The sequence below is a fragment of the Lates calcarifer genome, linkage group LG2 (assembly GCF_001640805.2).
Source record: "Lates calcarifer isolate ASB-BC8 linkage group LG2, TLL_Latcal_v3, whole genome shotgun sequence".
NCBI lineage: Eukaryota > Metazoa > Chordata > Actinopteri > Centropomidae > Lates > Lates calcarifer.
In genome coordinates, this window is record NC_066834.1 from 16,197,890 (window position 1) to 16,216,039 (window position 18,150).

Genomic DNA, 18,150 nt, shown 5'->3' on the forward strand with positions numbered 1-18,150 from the left:
TCATGTTTTATTCTACAACATAAAATCTGTCAGTAAATCCCCCACTCCTGATGTTTGAAGCTTTTACGTGTCTTAAAAAAGGTGGTTGCTAACGAGTGTCTAAATGAGACTACAGAGATTGTCTAGGGACGTTAACATGAAAACTGATCTACTCACCAGTCCACCTTTACAGCCTCGTGTTTATACTCACACTCTTTCAAACTATCACTAACTTTCTATGAAGAAAGGCTTTTGAGGTCAGAGCTAAATGAAATGACAAGTTGGAAGCTTAGTGGTGGAGAAGCTGGTTTATAGCCCAACATTAGCTTTTTACTTGTTTATTTACTTATTTTAAGATTATTTGATGAACAACACATTTAAATGTCACAAAATCTTTGTTGGTCACAGTTTATTTTCTGCAATAATCAAAAAACTAATGAAAAATCTCATTGGCTTTTTGTCAAGGGAACCAGAGTGATGCTTACTTCCAGGTTGGATTACAATAATATGTCTATATGGACACTTGATATCATCAAGTTTGTTGTTCAAAGTAGTTTAAACCAAATGTTATGGATGCACATGGATAACTGCCCTCTGTTGTCCCTGCCCTCTCCAGTTCAACCCAGGTCACACTCTTTCTCGCTCCTGGACTAAATCCATCATAAGATCTGGGTTGTGGCGATCTCACAGAACCCAAATTCTCTTTTAATGAAATGTATTATATAGGGATGTTCGTGCTGTGGCATTTGGAGTCAGATCTGAGCTGAATTCTTTCATAAAGCAGAGCAGGTAACAGTGAGTGTTTGCCAAGTTTGGCATCCTGGGTGTTGATAGGAAATGAGGTTTTCATGCAGCCTCACACTGATAAACTAACTAAACAAATGTCTCAAAATGAAATTGCTGTTCGGTTCAGGGGAAAAAGATCTCATAATGATTTACCTCTTATTTTTTTAATGTTCATTTCTGATCAGTTCACTCATTTTCATGAGTAAAAAACACATCATACAGATGAAATAAGGAATAAATGGAGGAATAAAGAATACAGGTAAATTTAAAAAAATGGCAAAAAGTAGTGAACATGCCATTAAACACTAGCTTTTTCACTTCATTGTTTTGTTTTTGGAATTTTTGAAGACACTGTATAGTGAATTAATTCCACTCAAGACACTTGAATAATGAAGCTAATGTAGATGTGTAGGTGTGTATTGACCTAAACAATATTACCATAACTCAAATAGAGTGATGCAAGGATGACATATTTTTGCTGGCCAACCTGGAAGTTAGCATCAACCTGGTTCCCTCACTGGGTTTTAGATTACTGCAGAAAATAAACTAGATTCTGATCCTCACAGGTTTAGTTCATCAGATAATCTTTACAGATGAACACCACTGTTCTGATGTTTGAAGCCTAAATACAATCTCCAGAAGTAAAAAGCTAATGTTAGACTATAAACCAACTACACCACAGTCACATGACGTCAACGTCTCCACCACTGAGCTTCCAACTTGTCATTTAATTTAGCTCTGACCTCTTCTACAAAAGCCTTTCTTCTTAGAAAGTTAGTGATAGTTTGAAAGAGTGTGAGTATAAACACAACGAGGCTGTAAAGGTGGACTGGTGAGTAGATCAGTTTTCATGTTAACGTCCCCGACAACCTCTGTAGTCTCATTAGACACTCGTTAGTAACCACGACACGTACAAGTTTCAGACTTCAGGAGTCGTGGTTGCGATTAGAATTACTGTTGTGCAATAGATCCTAGAATACTAACGTCACTGAGATCAAACTAACAATCTTCCCATCACAAAATTCTTATTTACTTAAAAGAATAAAAGTGGTACTCTTTGAGTCAGTGTAAAGAGTGTAAATTCAATGCTTTAGCCTTTCTGTGTCATGATACAAAGCTGTCAGGCTGTTACTTGTTCTTGACTCAGTCTTATTCAGCCTTCCTGACAGCGCTCGGCGAAGCCAAAACTGTTGGCCCACAACAGGAAACCTATAGCCTGCGCTATCAGGAGTGGCTTCCTTCACACGACATAATGCCGGAGTCATAATTTCGGGGCAAGGTTTCGCCCATTTCCTGCTGCAAGAGGGAAACACTTGCCTATCCCTTTTCCCCAAGGGGCGAGCTTCCCATCCCCGCGGCGCTGACGACACCCACCTCTGAGGAGAGGGAAGCTGCCGCAGCATTTGCTCAGATTCACACAGACGAGCTGACCTGGTCTGGCTGCAGCTGTTTGACAGAAAAAAAACACGTTGATAGATAAACTGCTCTGGGATTTTCAGTATAACTGTAACAACCGTCAGGCATTTTAACATATGTAAGGTAGATCTCCCTCTCTGTTCACCAGGCAGGGTACCACATTAGGTTTTCAGGTGTGTTGTAGTAACCCGAGGAGAGTAAACTGATCCTGGCTGCATTATTTATATGTTTGGCTGATTAAATGACAGCATTACTGCCCTGTTTAAAGACAGAATATCATGTAACACTGCTTATATCCTGTTAAATTTAAAATTTTCACGTCCAAAATTGACAACGACAAAACTCTTTTAGCAATAAATGACCTTTGACCATAAGTATAGAAATGTTTTCCTGACCTTTTTCTGCATGACACCAGATCTAGCTGCAACATTTTCATGCTCTTATGTTTTCAACATTTTCAACACTTATGTTTAGTCCTGTGTTTAGTCTGAAGTGCTAGAGTTGAAGGCAACTGGACTTCTTTTAGGTTCACTGAAGATATTTCATAGATCTCTCATCTGAAAAGCTTCTTCAGTTCTAATGGTGCGTTCCAGTTGTACTCAGAAATTAGAATTTCCTAGTTCCTAGTTGGATGTTTCATGTGGAATGATTCCTCCTGATGTCAGATTTCCAACTCAGAAAGTCGGAGCAACCCCACCAACCTCGACATGAGAATTCAAGATGGCTGCTACTTGTATCAATAGTAGTGAACACTGCTAATTCTACTGTCAAAATGAAATACGCTGAAACACAAAGATATTTTCTGCACCTTTTCTGCTCCTCTGAAGGTGTTCTTCAAGTGGAGCAGATCTGTTTTGATACTCTGAAAAAGCAACAACAAACGAAGAGTTTACTGTGAGCATACATGTTTTTATGACTTCTACTGAAACACAGTCGACTCTGAGGTGACGTCACTCCCAGCTCTGACTTCTGATGTAAATGGAAGTCATCATTAACCTTTGGTGGGGTGGTCTCTTTGGAGGTGGTCCGAAGAGTCAATGATCCACCCTGTCGTCATGTGAGTTGTGAGGATCACATGGATTGAGGTGTGACTGGGGGTTAAACTGCTCAAGCTGCAGACATTTTCTTCTACGAAATAAAATACCTTAGTAAGTACCCCACTTGTGATTTTTTTAAGCTTTTACGTGCCTTAAAAAATGCAGTTGCTAACTAGTGTCTAAATGAGACTACAGAGGTTGTCGGGGACGTTAACATGAAAACTGATCTACTCACCAGTCCACCTTTACAGCCTCGTTGTGTTTATACTCACACTCTTTCAAACTATCACTTACAACTTTCTAAGAAGAAAGGCTTTTGTAGAAGAGGTCAGAGCTAAATTAAATGACAAGTTGGAAGCTCAGTGGTGGAGACGTTGACGTCATGTGACTGTGGTGTAGTTGGTTTATAGACTAACATTAGCTTTTTACTTCTGGAGAGTGTATTTAGGCTTCAAACATCATGTCATGTTCATCTGTGAAGATTATCTGATGAAAAAATCCCATTGACTTTTTGTGGAGGGAACCAGGCTGATGCTAACTTCCAGGTAGGACTACAAAAATACATCATCCCCTCACCACTGTACTGCACTCAGGTGGCACCTCTCAGCTGATCTTATTGTGAACAATGATGCTTCAATGTTATTGCAGGTGATGGAGCAAAACAGTTGTTCTCCGGACTTGACATCTGCTCTGTTTTACTGAAAACACCCTCTGTTCACATTCAGCTGGAGAATGTGGAAACTTGGCTGTCGCTCAAGTCCCATTTTTAATTCCAGGCCCCAGCCCTTCTTTGGCTCCTGAAACACTTCAGGTCTGACCTTTCACCTTTCAACCTTCTTTCTTTCTTATGGACCTGCCCGCAAGGGGAAGAGACAGTTGGATGGATGCTTTTACACCCACACACTGACCTTTGAGCCACAGTGATTTCAAGATCTTTTTTTGGATTCAGAGTAGCTGAAGCGCTTCCTTCTGATGAGCAGACACTATACACATTGTTAACACAAGCCCGCTCCCCGCTCACAACACACAATACATACTCCATATCCTGTCCCTGCCCCACCCCTGCTCGCTATTGTCCTCACACACAAACACAAACATTACATTGGGCTGTGCCTCAGTCCACCTCTGCAGTCACTAGCTTTGACTTTATCAGGAATCACCTCATCCCTCCATACTGTGGAAACTGTGTGTGAGAAATATGTGTGTGTGTGTGCGTGATTTCCCTCTGATGTGAGCACAGTTCACATATCCTGTTCCTACCGGGAGGAGAGTCAGAGGGTTATTTTTTATCCATACTTCCTCTTGTCTTAAAGCCAGGTGGAGGGTGGGTAATACCACAGCCATTAGAGTGTGGAAACAAGATAGCAGGGCTTGATTAAAGTCTGCAGCTATTTTTCTTTTTCTTGCTGCTAATAAAAGTTTAGTGAAAAAACAAGAGAAAGAATCTAGAGCCACTGTGGTAGCTATGTGAGGCTCACCTGGACGTTAGCATCACCCTGGTTCAGTCCACAAAAAGCTAATGGGATTTTTCATTGGTTTTTGGATTATTGCAGAAAATACTCTGTGACCAACAAAAGCTGGAACTGCTGGAACACAATGATATGGAGCAATTGTCTTTGTTGATTATATGTACCTTCGCTTTTCTGGCTTTGACAAGTCAACATGTCAGCCATGACAGGTTTGTACCAAGACAACAACTGAATAGGCCAATATTTTGACTTATCATAGTAGGAAAAGCACATGTAATGTTAACAGTGGCAATACCAGGACCCTGAAACTGAAGCAGCAAAATGGAATTCAGCCATTGTTCATTTTATTATTTGTTATTTTATTATTTCTAAATGGAAATTCAAATAGAAAAGGGTATTTTGCTTCTAAATGGCTAATTACAACCTGTATTCTTAATTAAATTTGTAAATCCAGTTCTTTCTCTTTTTAAACTGCATTTTCAAATAGATTTTTAAGTAACCTACCATTATTTATCTATCCATTGATTCATTTATTTTTAATTGTTAATCAATTATTTAATTATGTACTTGTTGACAGTTTTATGTTGTTTTTGTAAACTATTTATTGATGGATTTAATTTGTGAATTCTTTTTCTGCTTTTTATTGCCCATTAAAATATCAAATAATTTCTTTGCATGTTTATTCATAGATTACCAAATGTAAAAATAGTGGTATAGTAGTAAACAAATTTGTTACCACAGCCACAGTGACCTTAAAGGGAAGGTAATGCATCAAATGTCATGATTGGCTGGAATGGATCTCATCAATCCACTTCATTTATATCCCAATTCTAGAGCCAGAACTGTATAGAAAGAACTGATTTTACTTCAGCACACACACTGTAGGAGCAGGTAGCGGACTACGGGGAGATATTTCCTGAATTTTAACCCTACATTTAAAAGAACGATAAAATATTAATAGATTGATGGCTTATGATTTAAGAATTAGTAAAAAAATTTTGAATGAAAATTAGATATCAATTCCATTAAGTGCACATTTACAGCTAAGGCAACAGTATTTCAATTTTAAGTTCCACTAACTTTCTGTTCTGATAAAACCTCAGAAGATTATAACTACAATCAATCAATGATAATCCTTTTGTACCCTTGTTAGGGATCATCAAGGTACAACAACTGGTCCTTGGTGGATGTCAGATGACCATTTGAAGAAAATGTTAACCCATCTTCATATTCTTTGAGATATCTGTTCTGTCTCTCCCCAGATACAGAAACCACAGACCACCCCCCTCCCACCCCCGGCTGGTTTAACCTCATGTTCAGGCTAATGTGAACCAGCAGTAACATTCAGAGTGTGTGACGTCATGCTACCCTGCTGCCTGAGTCCAGCTCTTTCTCTTTCATGTTACCCATATACTGTAGTTTCCAGGCAGACTCACTGGATATTGTCCTGTTTCGTAAGACTGAAAGAAAAATTAGTTGGCTGGGATTTTAGGAACACAATCGCTGTGAAATTAAATCTGCTAAGGGTGGTGCATTGTTTTGTTCATACAGGCTCTGCTCTGCAAGGCAGGGAGGCAAGGGATTTGCTTAAGAGCAAGCTCATATAAGGAAGCCTGGTGCAAAGATGGTGTAAATGGAGAAGGTATGTCCCTAAATTTGACAGCAGGGGGCACTCAAGACACAGAGAGCACAAAACTAATGAATAATGACCAATAGAAGTTTTCTAATCTGCTTTAAATAGTGTTTCTATAGCAAACACAAACATATTCAAAGTCTAGTATAGCATATTCACACATGAATGGGAAAAAAAATTATCTAGTCACATGACTCCAAAGGCTTTTGAGTGACCCATTCATAAAAAAAAATAAAAAATGATGTGACAGTAAAACTGTGATCAAGAAAACTGATATTAAGTAAGTAAAATATAGTGAATGGATCCTTAAATTAGTTTAGTTTTATTAGACGTTATGTTTGTATGAGTCTTTACAGTAAAAGACAGTGCCGTATTTTGATGAGAGGTTGGCTTGCTGCAAGTCTCTGTACTAAATACTATGCTACTTCTCTTCTTCTTCAGGTCTTTTTTTAAAGGCGAGACACGGCAGGCAAAAACACAGTTTTCACACTGTTATCCTCTGGTAGAAGCAGGAGTATACAACTGGCAAAGTTAGCAAGTGGTCACTGAAAACATGTAAAACTGTGAGCAAAACAATGAGTCTACTCTGAATACTGTGAATTGTTTAACTATTAAACTTCATATGCATCAGAGGAAGAATGTGATTTGTGCAACCTGAGACCAACAGTGGGGTTAAACAAGAACGAAAGGACAAAAAAATTTGTGATTCATTTTAAAGTGCAACACCAGAAGAAATTGCTCCACAAAGTCACTCCACTGCATCCTATCTGAAACCAAAAGGAGGGAGGTGAGTGTGTTATAGTTTAAATTTAGGCCCAAGTCCTTCAGTGCTTCAGTGTCTGCTGCCTCAGCCCAGAGATAGAAGTGAAACTTCCTGAAGAGTTCTGCTCTCGGGCTGTTTACTGAGGATGTTTTTTACCCTCTTTTCCCTCTGAGGTGTGGTCCACTTCCTCCACACAGTACAGTAACAGAAGCAGAGCCTGTGCCTGTGTCCTATTAGATCACTGTGGTTGAGTTCATTTCTCCACTGAGACATCCAGCATAAAAAGAAACATTTACTCTTACATCATAGTAGGTGACGCAACATGGTATGTTTTAAACTTCTCAAATTAATCATAATCATACAAATAATTTTAAAATCAGTACTAAAACTGACAGATAACCAATGTATGGATTTAATGAGTGCAATGTGTTCTTTCCCAGTCACAATACTTGGCCTTTCCATGGGAATTAACAGGAATAAACAGGAAATTTGCTAAATTGCAGGTTAGCCTTTAACATGGAACTTAAATGTTGTTAAAATAAAAACATCTTGCCGTATAATTTTGATTAAAACAACCAGACTTAATGCAAATTCAGCTGAATTTCTACCATGCACACATCATTTCCAGAATCCTGCTCACTACATCCTCACTATTGCATCTGAGACTACATCCAAGTCAGTTTGGATGACATTACTGAGGTATATATATATATTTGATTAAGTTAACTAGCAAAAATTGTTATACAGTAGCTAGTTAAACGGTAAATTAGATATGCTAAATATAAGCTAGCTAACACCATTTCATTGACAAGCGGCTAGCTATCATGGTGCTAGCTAGCTAAACTGTGATGCTGTTTCTTCTGTGTAAGTCAAAATATCCCTGTGTTGAAAAGGCCTACAGCCACTGAGGCTCATAAGTAATATTTGAAGCCATTCACCATACTACCATACGCTTTGTCAGACAAATGTATAATATTTAGGACAAACAGTTGTACGATTAGTGTAAAATTATGTTAAAGACATCTGAAGTTTAAAAGATTAATTTACAGACAGGTGAAGTGCTGCTGAACATGGCTCTGCTTACAGAGAGGCCAGTAAAGGTTCATGTCATTGTCACTGCAGTAGCGACTCCCAGTGGCTGACTGAGGAGCCTGTATGGAGGAGGGTAGGATCTGAACCTTTGAAAAGAAGTGGCCAATGATGCCATGGCTGAAGGATAGGCTACAACTTCTGCATCCTCTGCTTCAGTTGCTTAGAGAAGAGTGATGTCCCATTATTTACTTTTATAATAGCGAATTGAATGTACTTCCCACAAAGGGTAAATTTCATGAGGAAAAACATCATGAGGTATGAAGTTCCTTAGAGTCCCATATTGTTTTGATTAGATTCTCCTTAATGTGTCACATAAATCCTGAGGATTTACTCTCCAATCTTTCCAGTAGATGGCAGCGAGTCCATATTATAGAAAAGAAATCCATCTTCAGAAAAATCTTTCAATAATTCCAACAAACACTGTATCAAAACTGAAAAGTAACACCTGAGTTGGTGCTCAGCTCAGGTGGAGTTTGTTTATATTAATGTAGTCTTATTTACAGTAATTCTGAGTTTTGTCGGGTTCTGAATGTGAATGGTTTCTTAAAATGTCCAACTTGGATTGTAAATACACAGAGCTTTTGGTGGTGGCTGACTTTGAGAGAGAAAACCCATGAGAGAAAAACTAATGAAATTTGAAAGATGTATTTTGAGTCCAAGTAATGAACAGATGTCAACAGTTTAATTCAATTAGACTGCTGCTGCTGTGCTGACTGTGTGAAAAATTATGAGTTTTTTAATACTGTTTCAGAATACTACCACTAAAACAATTACAAATCCTGTATTTATTTTTTGTAGTATTTATCCAGTATTGCTAATATCCCATATTTAGTTTACTAAAACAGCTGCATACTGTTCACTACCCTTCAAGTATCCCATCCTCACAAAATCAAACTCCCCAGCTGCAATGACGCAGGTAAGCCACTAGAGGGAGGCAGAACAATTCATTCAATTCATGGAAAACTCTTCATAAAGAGGATATCTGACTTTTTCACTCTAAAGATGTACATGTTCTTGTACAAAGAACTCTGATTAATAACCCCCAGTGGTCATCAGAGGACAGCTGCGAGTGTGAATGTGAGGCATGATTGTTTTAGCTAAAATAACAACAATAGTTTGGAGGATTTGCCTTTGTTGTTCTTGTTCTTTTGGAGAATCAAATCTACACGCCACCTGAAGAACACCTCAGAGGAGGATAAAGGTGCAGAAGGAGTCTTAGTTTTTCTGCATATTTCATTGTGAAAAAAAAAGGTTTTGATTACATTTCATTTGTCATTCCATTACCAAAGCACAAAACTGACTTCATGTCAAACAAATTTCTGTGTTTCTAGTCTGAAGTTACAACTGGAATGTCTCCTGAAGTCAGATGTCCAACTCAGAAAGTTGAAACAACATGACATGACGTCACTCCCAGTTCCGACTTCTGATGTAAATGCAATGCAGCATTTACATCTCTACAAGGAATCTACATGATGCTATGTTCCCCTTCCCCTATTCGCCGGTTTCTCAACCCAGCAGGTCGAGGCAGATGGCCGTCCACCCTTAATCTGGTTTCTGCTCAAGGTTTTTGTCTTTTAAAAAGAAGTTTTTCCTCTTCACTATTGCTAGTGCTACTCATGGTGGGAACTGTTGGATCTCTCTTTGCAAATATTATAAAGAGTGTGGTCTAGACCTGCTCTATATGAAAAGTGCCTTGAGATAACTTCTGTTGTCATTTGGCGCCATATAAATAAATAAAACTTGAGACCAGAGACCTTGTAGTAGTAACTGGCTGTCGTGACACAAAATAGTTTGCTTTGGCTAACAGTGCCTTTTTTCTGTTCAGACTGTTCTCAGAGTTTGAAAATAGCCCACATTTAAAGCTCCTCCGTATCCTAAACCACATACCAAACCCCCGAAAGGCTTCCACTCCCGACCAGAGCCTGTGTGAAACAAACTGAGTTCACCCAGAGTGGTTCTCTCTAGCCTCAGCCCCCACAAAAATCAACACAGGTTTGTGCATTTACTGTTCACTGCTGCAGCTCAAACAACACTGACCCACACTGAAAACTAGATTCATACACTTACATGAGGAGTGTGTGTTTATGTGTAAACTGGAGTGGACTACAGAGAATCTATTCATGCCTCACTGAGCCTTGTAAAAGACTACGACCAGTGTGTGATGCAAAGTAGGTGTGAGGTCAGGCCCCAGCAAAACTAGTGGTGTGTTTTCCTCTCTGGAGCTGGCTCACAGGAAAGGGGCAGTGATTTTAGGGGGGAGTCGTGCCTTACTGAGGCACAGGGTTGTGTTCTCCAGACAGAGGGGGGGAGGAGGAGGGAGGAGGACCGAGGGAGGACGGAGGAAGAGAAGAGGTACAGGCACATTACCCCAGATGAATCACAGCGAGGACTCCTTGCTCTGAGTGATAGTTTTTGACCTGATGTTCGGTCTGGACTTGTGCCGGTCTGTCTGGAGTGAATCCATCCTGTGGGTCCCCTGTTTACACCTTTGGTAGAAGCTGTGGATGCCGGGTGAAAGGCAACATGATTGACTACGGTAAGAAGGAATTCCTCTACCAAAGCTGAGGGGATGCTGAGTAGCGCAAGTCCTTAATAATCTGAACCATATGTCTCTCTCATACGTATGACTATAAAGATTACATGACAGGGAAAGAAAGGGAATGTTGTTTCTGAAGGTCCGTCTGAGCAAGTATTGTGTAACTATCAAAATTAGTTGCAGAGCTGGGACGTTAAATGATGCACTTGTTGGCCTGAGGGCTGGATGTGTGTGTGTGTGTGTGTGTGTGGATTTATGAAAACACTAATTACGTAACATTGTGAATGACCGTTCCAAAGCGACCTTTAGAGCAGAAATAGTCCAGCACAGGATGGGCAAGGATTCGTCTCTGGCTCAGCTCTGTACAGCCAAGTTTAAAGGCCCCAGACTTAGATACCACCACATGGCCACACACAACACTGACACAACAGAGGCCAGGCCAGCAGGACTCTCCTTTGAGAGTGTGAGCTCACTTGCATAACAAGAATTCAAGATCAGTCGTGCCCCCTTCAGAAATAATCTCAGTGACTGTACGTTACATTATTTGCAGCGTGACTGAGAGGTTTTCCCTTGAGGTGGCTCTCTTGGCTGTCATCTGTAGGTCCTGCTCTGTCTCACGGACTGGAAAAAATCCCCTGAGAAAACTGCAAACAACACACACGTTGTTCAGCCGCAGCAACTCCACCCTCTACTTTCTCTCAATCAGGTTCTGTTAGGCTGGTGTCCCTGCCTTGCTAATACTACAGACAAAAAGTCAAAAAGTACACACACACACACACATTATATATATATATATATATATATATATATATTTATATTATATATAAATGTGTGTGTGTGTGTGTGTGTATATGCAAACATGTGTGTATACACACTGTTTACTCTATCTTACTCTATCCTAAACACATATTTCAACATGACTCCCCCCACTTTTTCCTCTCCATCCATGTCTTCATACTAAACAGTGTTACTGCTGTGTGCCATATTACATCAATAGAGTAGTGTGTGTCAGAGGAAAGTTGGACTCACTTTCACTCTGTGCTGACATCACAGAAGGCAGTCAGCATCTTTAAGGCTCTGAAAGTGCTTTTTATGAACCCAGGCTTTAAATACACACACTAACCCACGGCGCCTACATGGAAAGGCTTTTGGTTGAAGTCCCTGAAGACAGGTCCTTCAGGAACCTGGAAACTGGGTAAAACCTCACAGAGTTTAAAAGAAATGGTATGTTCAGGTGTCCCTCCTCCTCAACTTGTAAGAGTCAAACATTTCACCAATTCAAAAGCAACATCTTCTTTGTTTAATCTGGACACAAACAGCTACTTGCTCAAACGATTCTATGCGAACAATGGCCAGGCACATCACAGTGTGGTTGCCAAAACCATTAACAATTATTGTGCACAGAGACCTGTGCCAAAAACGTGTGCTCACCAACTGTATCCTTCAAATCATGTAAAACCAGAAACACAGACATGCACTAGCACGTCAGATAGAAAGTGTTGTCAAGTAATAGTGACAGCAACTATCCCTAAAATCCCAGATTATCACTTTAAGATTTCTGTAGTATGGATTAAACAAAAACAAAATCTGTGTTTATAGAATTAGGCAAACACTGTCATATGTGAATTCTTTGGACATTTCAAAACATTAAGTCTAAAGGAAATAAGTAGAGTCCTTCCTCTGCCTTCTTTATACAACATGTTAATTAATGAGCTTCAGAGGTTTGTTGATTTGTGTGTTATTTTTTAATGTAAAACCAAGCTAAGCCAGCTGTTTCCTCCTACATTCAGTTTTTTATGCTAAGCTAGGCTAATCACTTTAGCTCCACACTTAATGCAAAGAAATAAAAATTACATCAATTCTACAACAAGTCATCTAACCTAAACAACCATATAGATCACTTGTTCCTGCCCCTCAGATATGACCCAGAAGAGCATGCCAGCAGCAGGTGTACTGGACATTCACTGTCATGTTAACAATAGCAGTTAACATTGTGGAACGTTGTGGACACTCTTCAACCCTCTCATCGTAGAACAAAAGCAACAAAGCATATTTCTAAAATGTCAAAAGCATTAGGTTTTAGACCTGATAACATTGTGAACACAACAGAAATTTTCACTGTTAGATACACTAGGCACAGGGGTGCTGTTTCCATTGTGCTTTGTTTTACAAACAAATTAAATTGGTGAGATTTTTCCCCCACTTTCGGTTTTATTTAGAATATACTAGGGTTACCTCTACTTTTGAGTTTTTTTCTTTTGGTTTTTTTTTTTTTTTCATTGATTTAGACAGCATTAACTGGCCCTTTTCTTTTGTAGTTTTGTCTCAGCCTCTTTGATTTTCCCAACATGGGCTAGGGGTCATAACATAAATGAGGGCTCGTCCATTTACGTTACAATCCCTAGTTCATAACAGTACAGTAGTTGAGTAAATGTGCTTACTGTCTTTATCTAAATGCCCATTTGCATTTATAGTCACATATTCTCATGTGCTTGAATGGCCAGGTTAGACAGTAGCTGAAATTGATTTCCATCCTACTACTGTAAATGTTCCCACTCAGCTGGCATACATCCAGCTGGAGAGCATATCAGTCTATGAAAGGAGAAGAGAGCGGGAGGGATGGAGCCTATGGGGCTTACAGGCCTCCAGCATAGAGATCCATGTCTCTATTTCCTGTCTATCTGGCCAACACAACAGCAGACTAATGCTTCATAATTGCTAACACACTTCCAGGACCAGAGCCACTGATTCACCAGAGAAGCAAGTCTTTCTTCTGGAACCTGGGGGTTATTACTGATTGATTTGGTTATTCAGACGTCTGTTTACCTGTTTTAATTTCATTAAGCATAATATTATCTATTCACTACAAAGGTCCAGTGCAATGCCTGCGTAACTGCCAACACTGCTTAGTGACAAGCGAAAACCCGTGCAGAGGCCAAAACCAACTGGAAACATCCTGGACGTCCTGCCTAGAGCACAGACACAACATAAAGATGACTTGTAGTAATGGGCCCAGTACCCCACACTCATGGTGCCCAATACCCCAAACACATGTAGATGTTTAAGTAAACTTGAAAAGGTAAAGAGTTGGTCTACAGGTTTGGCAATCTATCTGTGTCTCATTTTCAGCACCCTGGCATCGGCTTTCCCAGGACGGTTGATCAGTGTTATACCCTGACGACTGGATCACATGCTTTGGTGCCCCTTTTTAAATATGGGAAAAATCCACCATGATCTGCCAGTCCACAAGCCCTGTTCTTGACCTCCACATGGCATTGAAGAGGTGTGTCAACCAAGACAGCCCAACAATGTCCAGAATCTCAGGGCGAATCTCTTCCACACCTGTTGCCTTGCTGCTGACGAACGTTTTGACTGTATCTCAGAGACCTCTGCCAGAGATAATGAGTGAGGCTTCCCTGAGTTTGAAGATTCATGGGAGGCCTCAGGACATGTTGGTCAGTTTCAAGAGTTTCTCAGTGTTCTTTCCTCTGCCAAATGATATCATACTCTGCTTTCTCTTCCCGAGTCATCTGATGGTTTGCCAGAACTTCCTTGAAGCCAGCTTCAAAGTCCCTCTCCATGGAGTGGTATAGTGATAATGTATTTTTGTAGGCCAAACTGGAAGTTAGCATCACCCTCGTTCCAAATTTTTCATTGGCTTTTGGATTATCGCAGAAAATAAACCGTGATCCACAAAAATTTCTGATCCTCACAGGTTTAGTTCATCAGATAATCTTTACAGATGAACACTACTGTTCTGATGTTTGAAGCCTAAATACAATCTACAAGTAAAAAGCTAATGTTAGGCTATAAACCAACCACACTACCATCACATGACGTCAGCGTCTCCACCATTAAGCTTCCCACTTGTCATTTAATTTAGCTCTGACCTCTTCTACAAAAGGAATTTAACCAAAAACTCACTGACTTTGGGATGAGGGAACTCAAAGTGCTAAAATGCTATTTAGGACTTATTCCTACACCACTCTATAGCCTCCACAAACTTCTCCCAGTGGTAGCCTCAGCCCTTCTGGCTGCTTGGTAACCATCTGCTGCTAATTCAAGTGAGCACAATGTTGCAAACCATGCACATTCTGTTGCATGGTTTGCAATTTGCAGGTAACATAAATCTTTCACTTCCAAGTGCAATCAGGATCTGTTACTCCTTCTGTTATGAATTTTGAATCTCTTGATGTTTAATATTTGTATAAGAAGGATCCCTGAGAAAGGAGATTACGTAGCCAAACTAAGGTACTAGGATGTAGTAGCGTGTTTTCTAATTCAATTGAGTGAGTAATGAGTGAATGAGTAAATATAGTCCTCTACAGCTGAAGAATAAAGCTAGTGCACCAAGCTTGACAATAATGGTGCCTGTGTATAAGAAGAGCCCCCTAATGCCTGTAGCCCCACCCAGGTGAAATATAAAAAAAGAAATCCCAAGCTATCTCTGTTTGAGATGTAGATAAAACTGAGAGCTGGGAGTCTAACTCAATGCCCTGTGGTCAGTGTTTGAAGAGGTCTGTTATATTCCACCTCCATGCTGTAATATTCACAGCACAGAGAGGCATTTGTCAGCATATGTGCTGCCACATCACTGTAACAGAGCAGGAAGAGCTGGCTGTACTGAGTACTAAGTCTTTGAGGTGCATGCACATATTCATTTACTGTAACACTGTATGCACCTGTAGGAAAACCCTGTTTCTTGAGAGGCCTTTTATACCTAATCACTGACAAATGAAGCCTCAGTAGTCACACAGGTTGACCTAATTAGCATTCAGTCACTGTGAAATGATCCCAACCAAGACAGTGAAAGTCTACTGCAACCCAAGCATCAACATCTCAAGCGTTTGGAGAGGTGCTCAGACCTTCAGAGCTAGTCAGGTTCCGGGAGAGAAGATAATAAGATAATGATGCTAGACCAAAGGCCTAACTGGGTTTCAGTTAAAGAGCATCTGTCCATTGTTTACTAAGTGTTCACTGCAAATGTGAGAGGCCATCTATGCTAGCATGTATAATACAGTTGAGGGTCGTCTTGTAGTGCTCTCTGGAGTGTGATGCGTTGATGGACCATCATTCACTCTGGCCCGTTAATGGGACCATGGCTAACACCATTATCTGTTCTCACATAGTATATTATGTGTACCTTAAAACATGAATTGAGCATCAGTTGCAGCTTTGGTGTTCATGCTCCATCTACTTCAGACTTGGCATGCCATTGTGTGTGTGTGTGTGTTTGCGTGTGGAGTATTCATGTGTTTTTCTCAACAGTAGTCTGATTAAGCAGCAGTCATGAGGACTGAGAAAAATGTTGTCTTTTTTTCAAAGCAGGGAAAGAAAGGCACTTTTATCTCAGCTAGCCTCCACAATTGCCTCAGCAGTTTCTCAGAACACTTACACACACAGATCCAGTCAGACTGTCCTAACTGAATTTTCTAATTGCCCTCCAGAGCGTCCCTCTCCATTAGGCTTCGGGCCGGCTGGGGGGAGGAGGGGTGTGTTGATTCCTGAGCTCCCGACGCACACATACACACACACACTGACAGCCATGCCTCAAAGATACTCCCACCAGAGGAGGAAAGCCAGCACAGCAGCTGCTAGGAGGATGGAGAGGAGACGCAGGGACCAGGGGAAAAGCAGCAACAACAACCCAACCAGCAGCCACAACCACCGCTCCAAGAAGCTGGCCATGCTCTCCAGGTAGGCTTAAAACTAAGACTGTACTGAAAGCTCAACACACATAAACACAACCTTTTAATTTCATAGTCTAGAATATGCTGCGTGTTTCTGCCTCATGACAACCAGAAATAATAGTTTGTACTTTCTACTTCAGTTTAAGCATTAAGTTCTGCATTCTCAAATAATGGATGTGCATACTAGGCACAGGACAATATGAAAATATCATGTCATGATTATCCTGGCAAAAATAATCGCAATTCATGATATTATGCAATAATCATGAAATATGCTTTAAACTCTTGGAATGATTTGAACTGTTCTTTATGGGCCATGGCCAAATTAAGTTACAGTTAATGTTAAAGGAACAATTGTAGTAAATATGCTGTTTAGCTACATAGCTAACATTGCCTGGCTAATGTTAGCTTAATTCACTGGTGACTAAAATAGCATCATAACATATCAAACATTTAGATAAGCTTCAACGTTAGTATACACTAAACCAACACTTGCTACATTAAGTAATTGACTTAACGTTAGTTAATTTTACCTGGAGCTCAGTGAATAGCGCTTGATGGTTGTCATGGAGATGGGAGCTCATATTGGTGAGGTGTTAGACCCAATTTAACTTTGTGTTGTGGGGGATACAGTGGGCAAACTGAGCCTTCAGCCATGGTGACAAGCTTAGTATTTTGGAATGACTGGAGAGATGCAGCTCTCCCTTGTGTCAAATCAAAATAAATCAATACAGGACTGTATGTGGGCAAACTAAACAGCTTGTTTTAAGACACTTGTGAGGATATTAACGGTTATCCTGATGATGGACATTCACTACAATCAACTTTTTTTATTTCCATTTATTTCCTGAAACTGACTTTCTGACTTTCACTGACTCTGTCCAGGTCTCTGATCCTGTGTCACTCCAAGACAAACGATGACTGTGCAGAAGAGTGGAATGGTGGGGAAGTGTCCGATGGGTGCAGGACGTGGGCTCCAACCTGGGGGACAGACCTGACCGCAGGGGATCAAACAGGGTGCAGAGATACAGAGAATGGACACTGCAGGACAACCCAGCAATTAGCCTTGGAGAAAAGAGGAGGCAGTAAAGCAGATAATCAGCTGCATCATACCACCACACTCAGGGAGAATAAACGGAGCATACGGAGGTCCTTCAGCATCAAGGTACAACTGCAGGAGCTGGCACTCTAGTTACCATTTGTGCATTCAAATACTCTAAGCATATTTTAGACCAGTTCTAAACTTTCATCTGGCAACAACATCAGACAGAGTCTGTTCAAGGTATTTTAATCCTCACTTGACAAACTCTGCAGTCATAGTCTTTGTTGTCTGTTATGTGAAAGCTTGCAAGTTGTAAACGTGGGAACCTCCACCATTCATTCTCTTTGGTGTTAATGCAGGACTTATACTCTTATACCCAAACTGCATGTCAGATGGTCAGACAGTGAACACAACACTCACACAACTATTTGTGGCACATTTAATGTGAACGACTGAGGGCAACACTATGAATGTTTTCCAGGAGATACTATCTGAAAATATGAGCAGTTATCCCCATTTTAAAAATATCTTGTGTCAAGTCATGAACAGGTTCAAAGTCCCAGTGACTGAGCACGCAGTCATATTTATGTTATGTGAGTGACTCAGTTCTGTCAAATGACTGACTGAATAAACCAAGTAATTAATTACCAAACAATAAACTCATGTATCCAAGGTATTTTCATTCTTAACAGAATAATATGTATACA

General features: G+C 40.2%; 1 protein-coding gene across 1 annotated transcript in view; it reads left to right on the plus strand.

Moving 5' to 3' along the window:
- Positions 1 to 10,505: 10,505 nt before the first annotated feature.
- Positions 10,506 to 18,150, plus strand: part of il16 (interleukin 16) — a 35,424-nt gene continuing 27,779 nt past the window's right edge. Inside the window, 3 exon segments of the mRNA XM_018692834.2 lie at positions 10,506 to 10,711; positions 16,159 to 16,408; positions 17,287 to 17,566. Coding sequence (XP_018548350.1) covers positions 10,699 to 10,711; positions 16,159 to 16,408; positions 17,287 to 17,566 — 543 coding nt within the window. The 5' untranslated portion in view covers positions 10,506 to 10,698.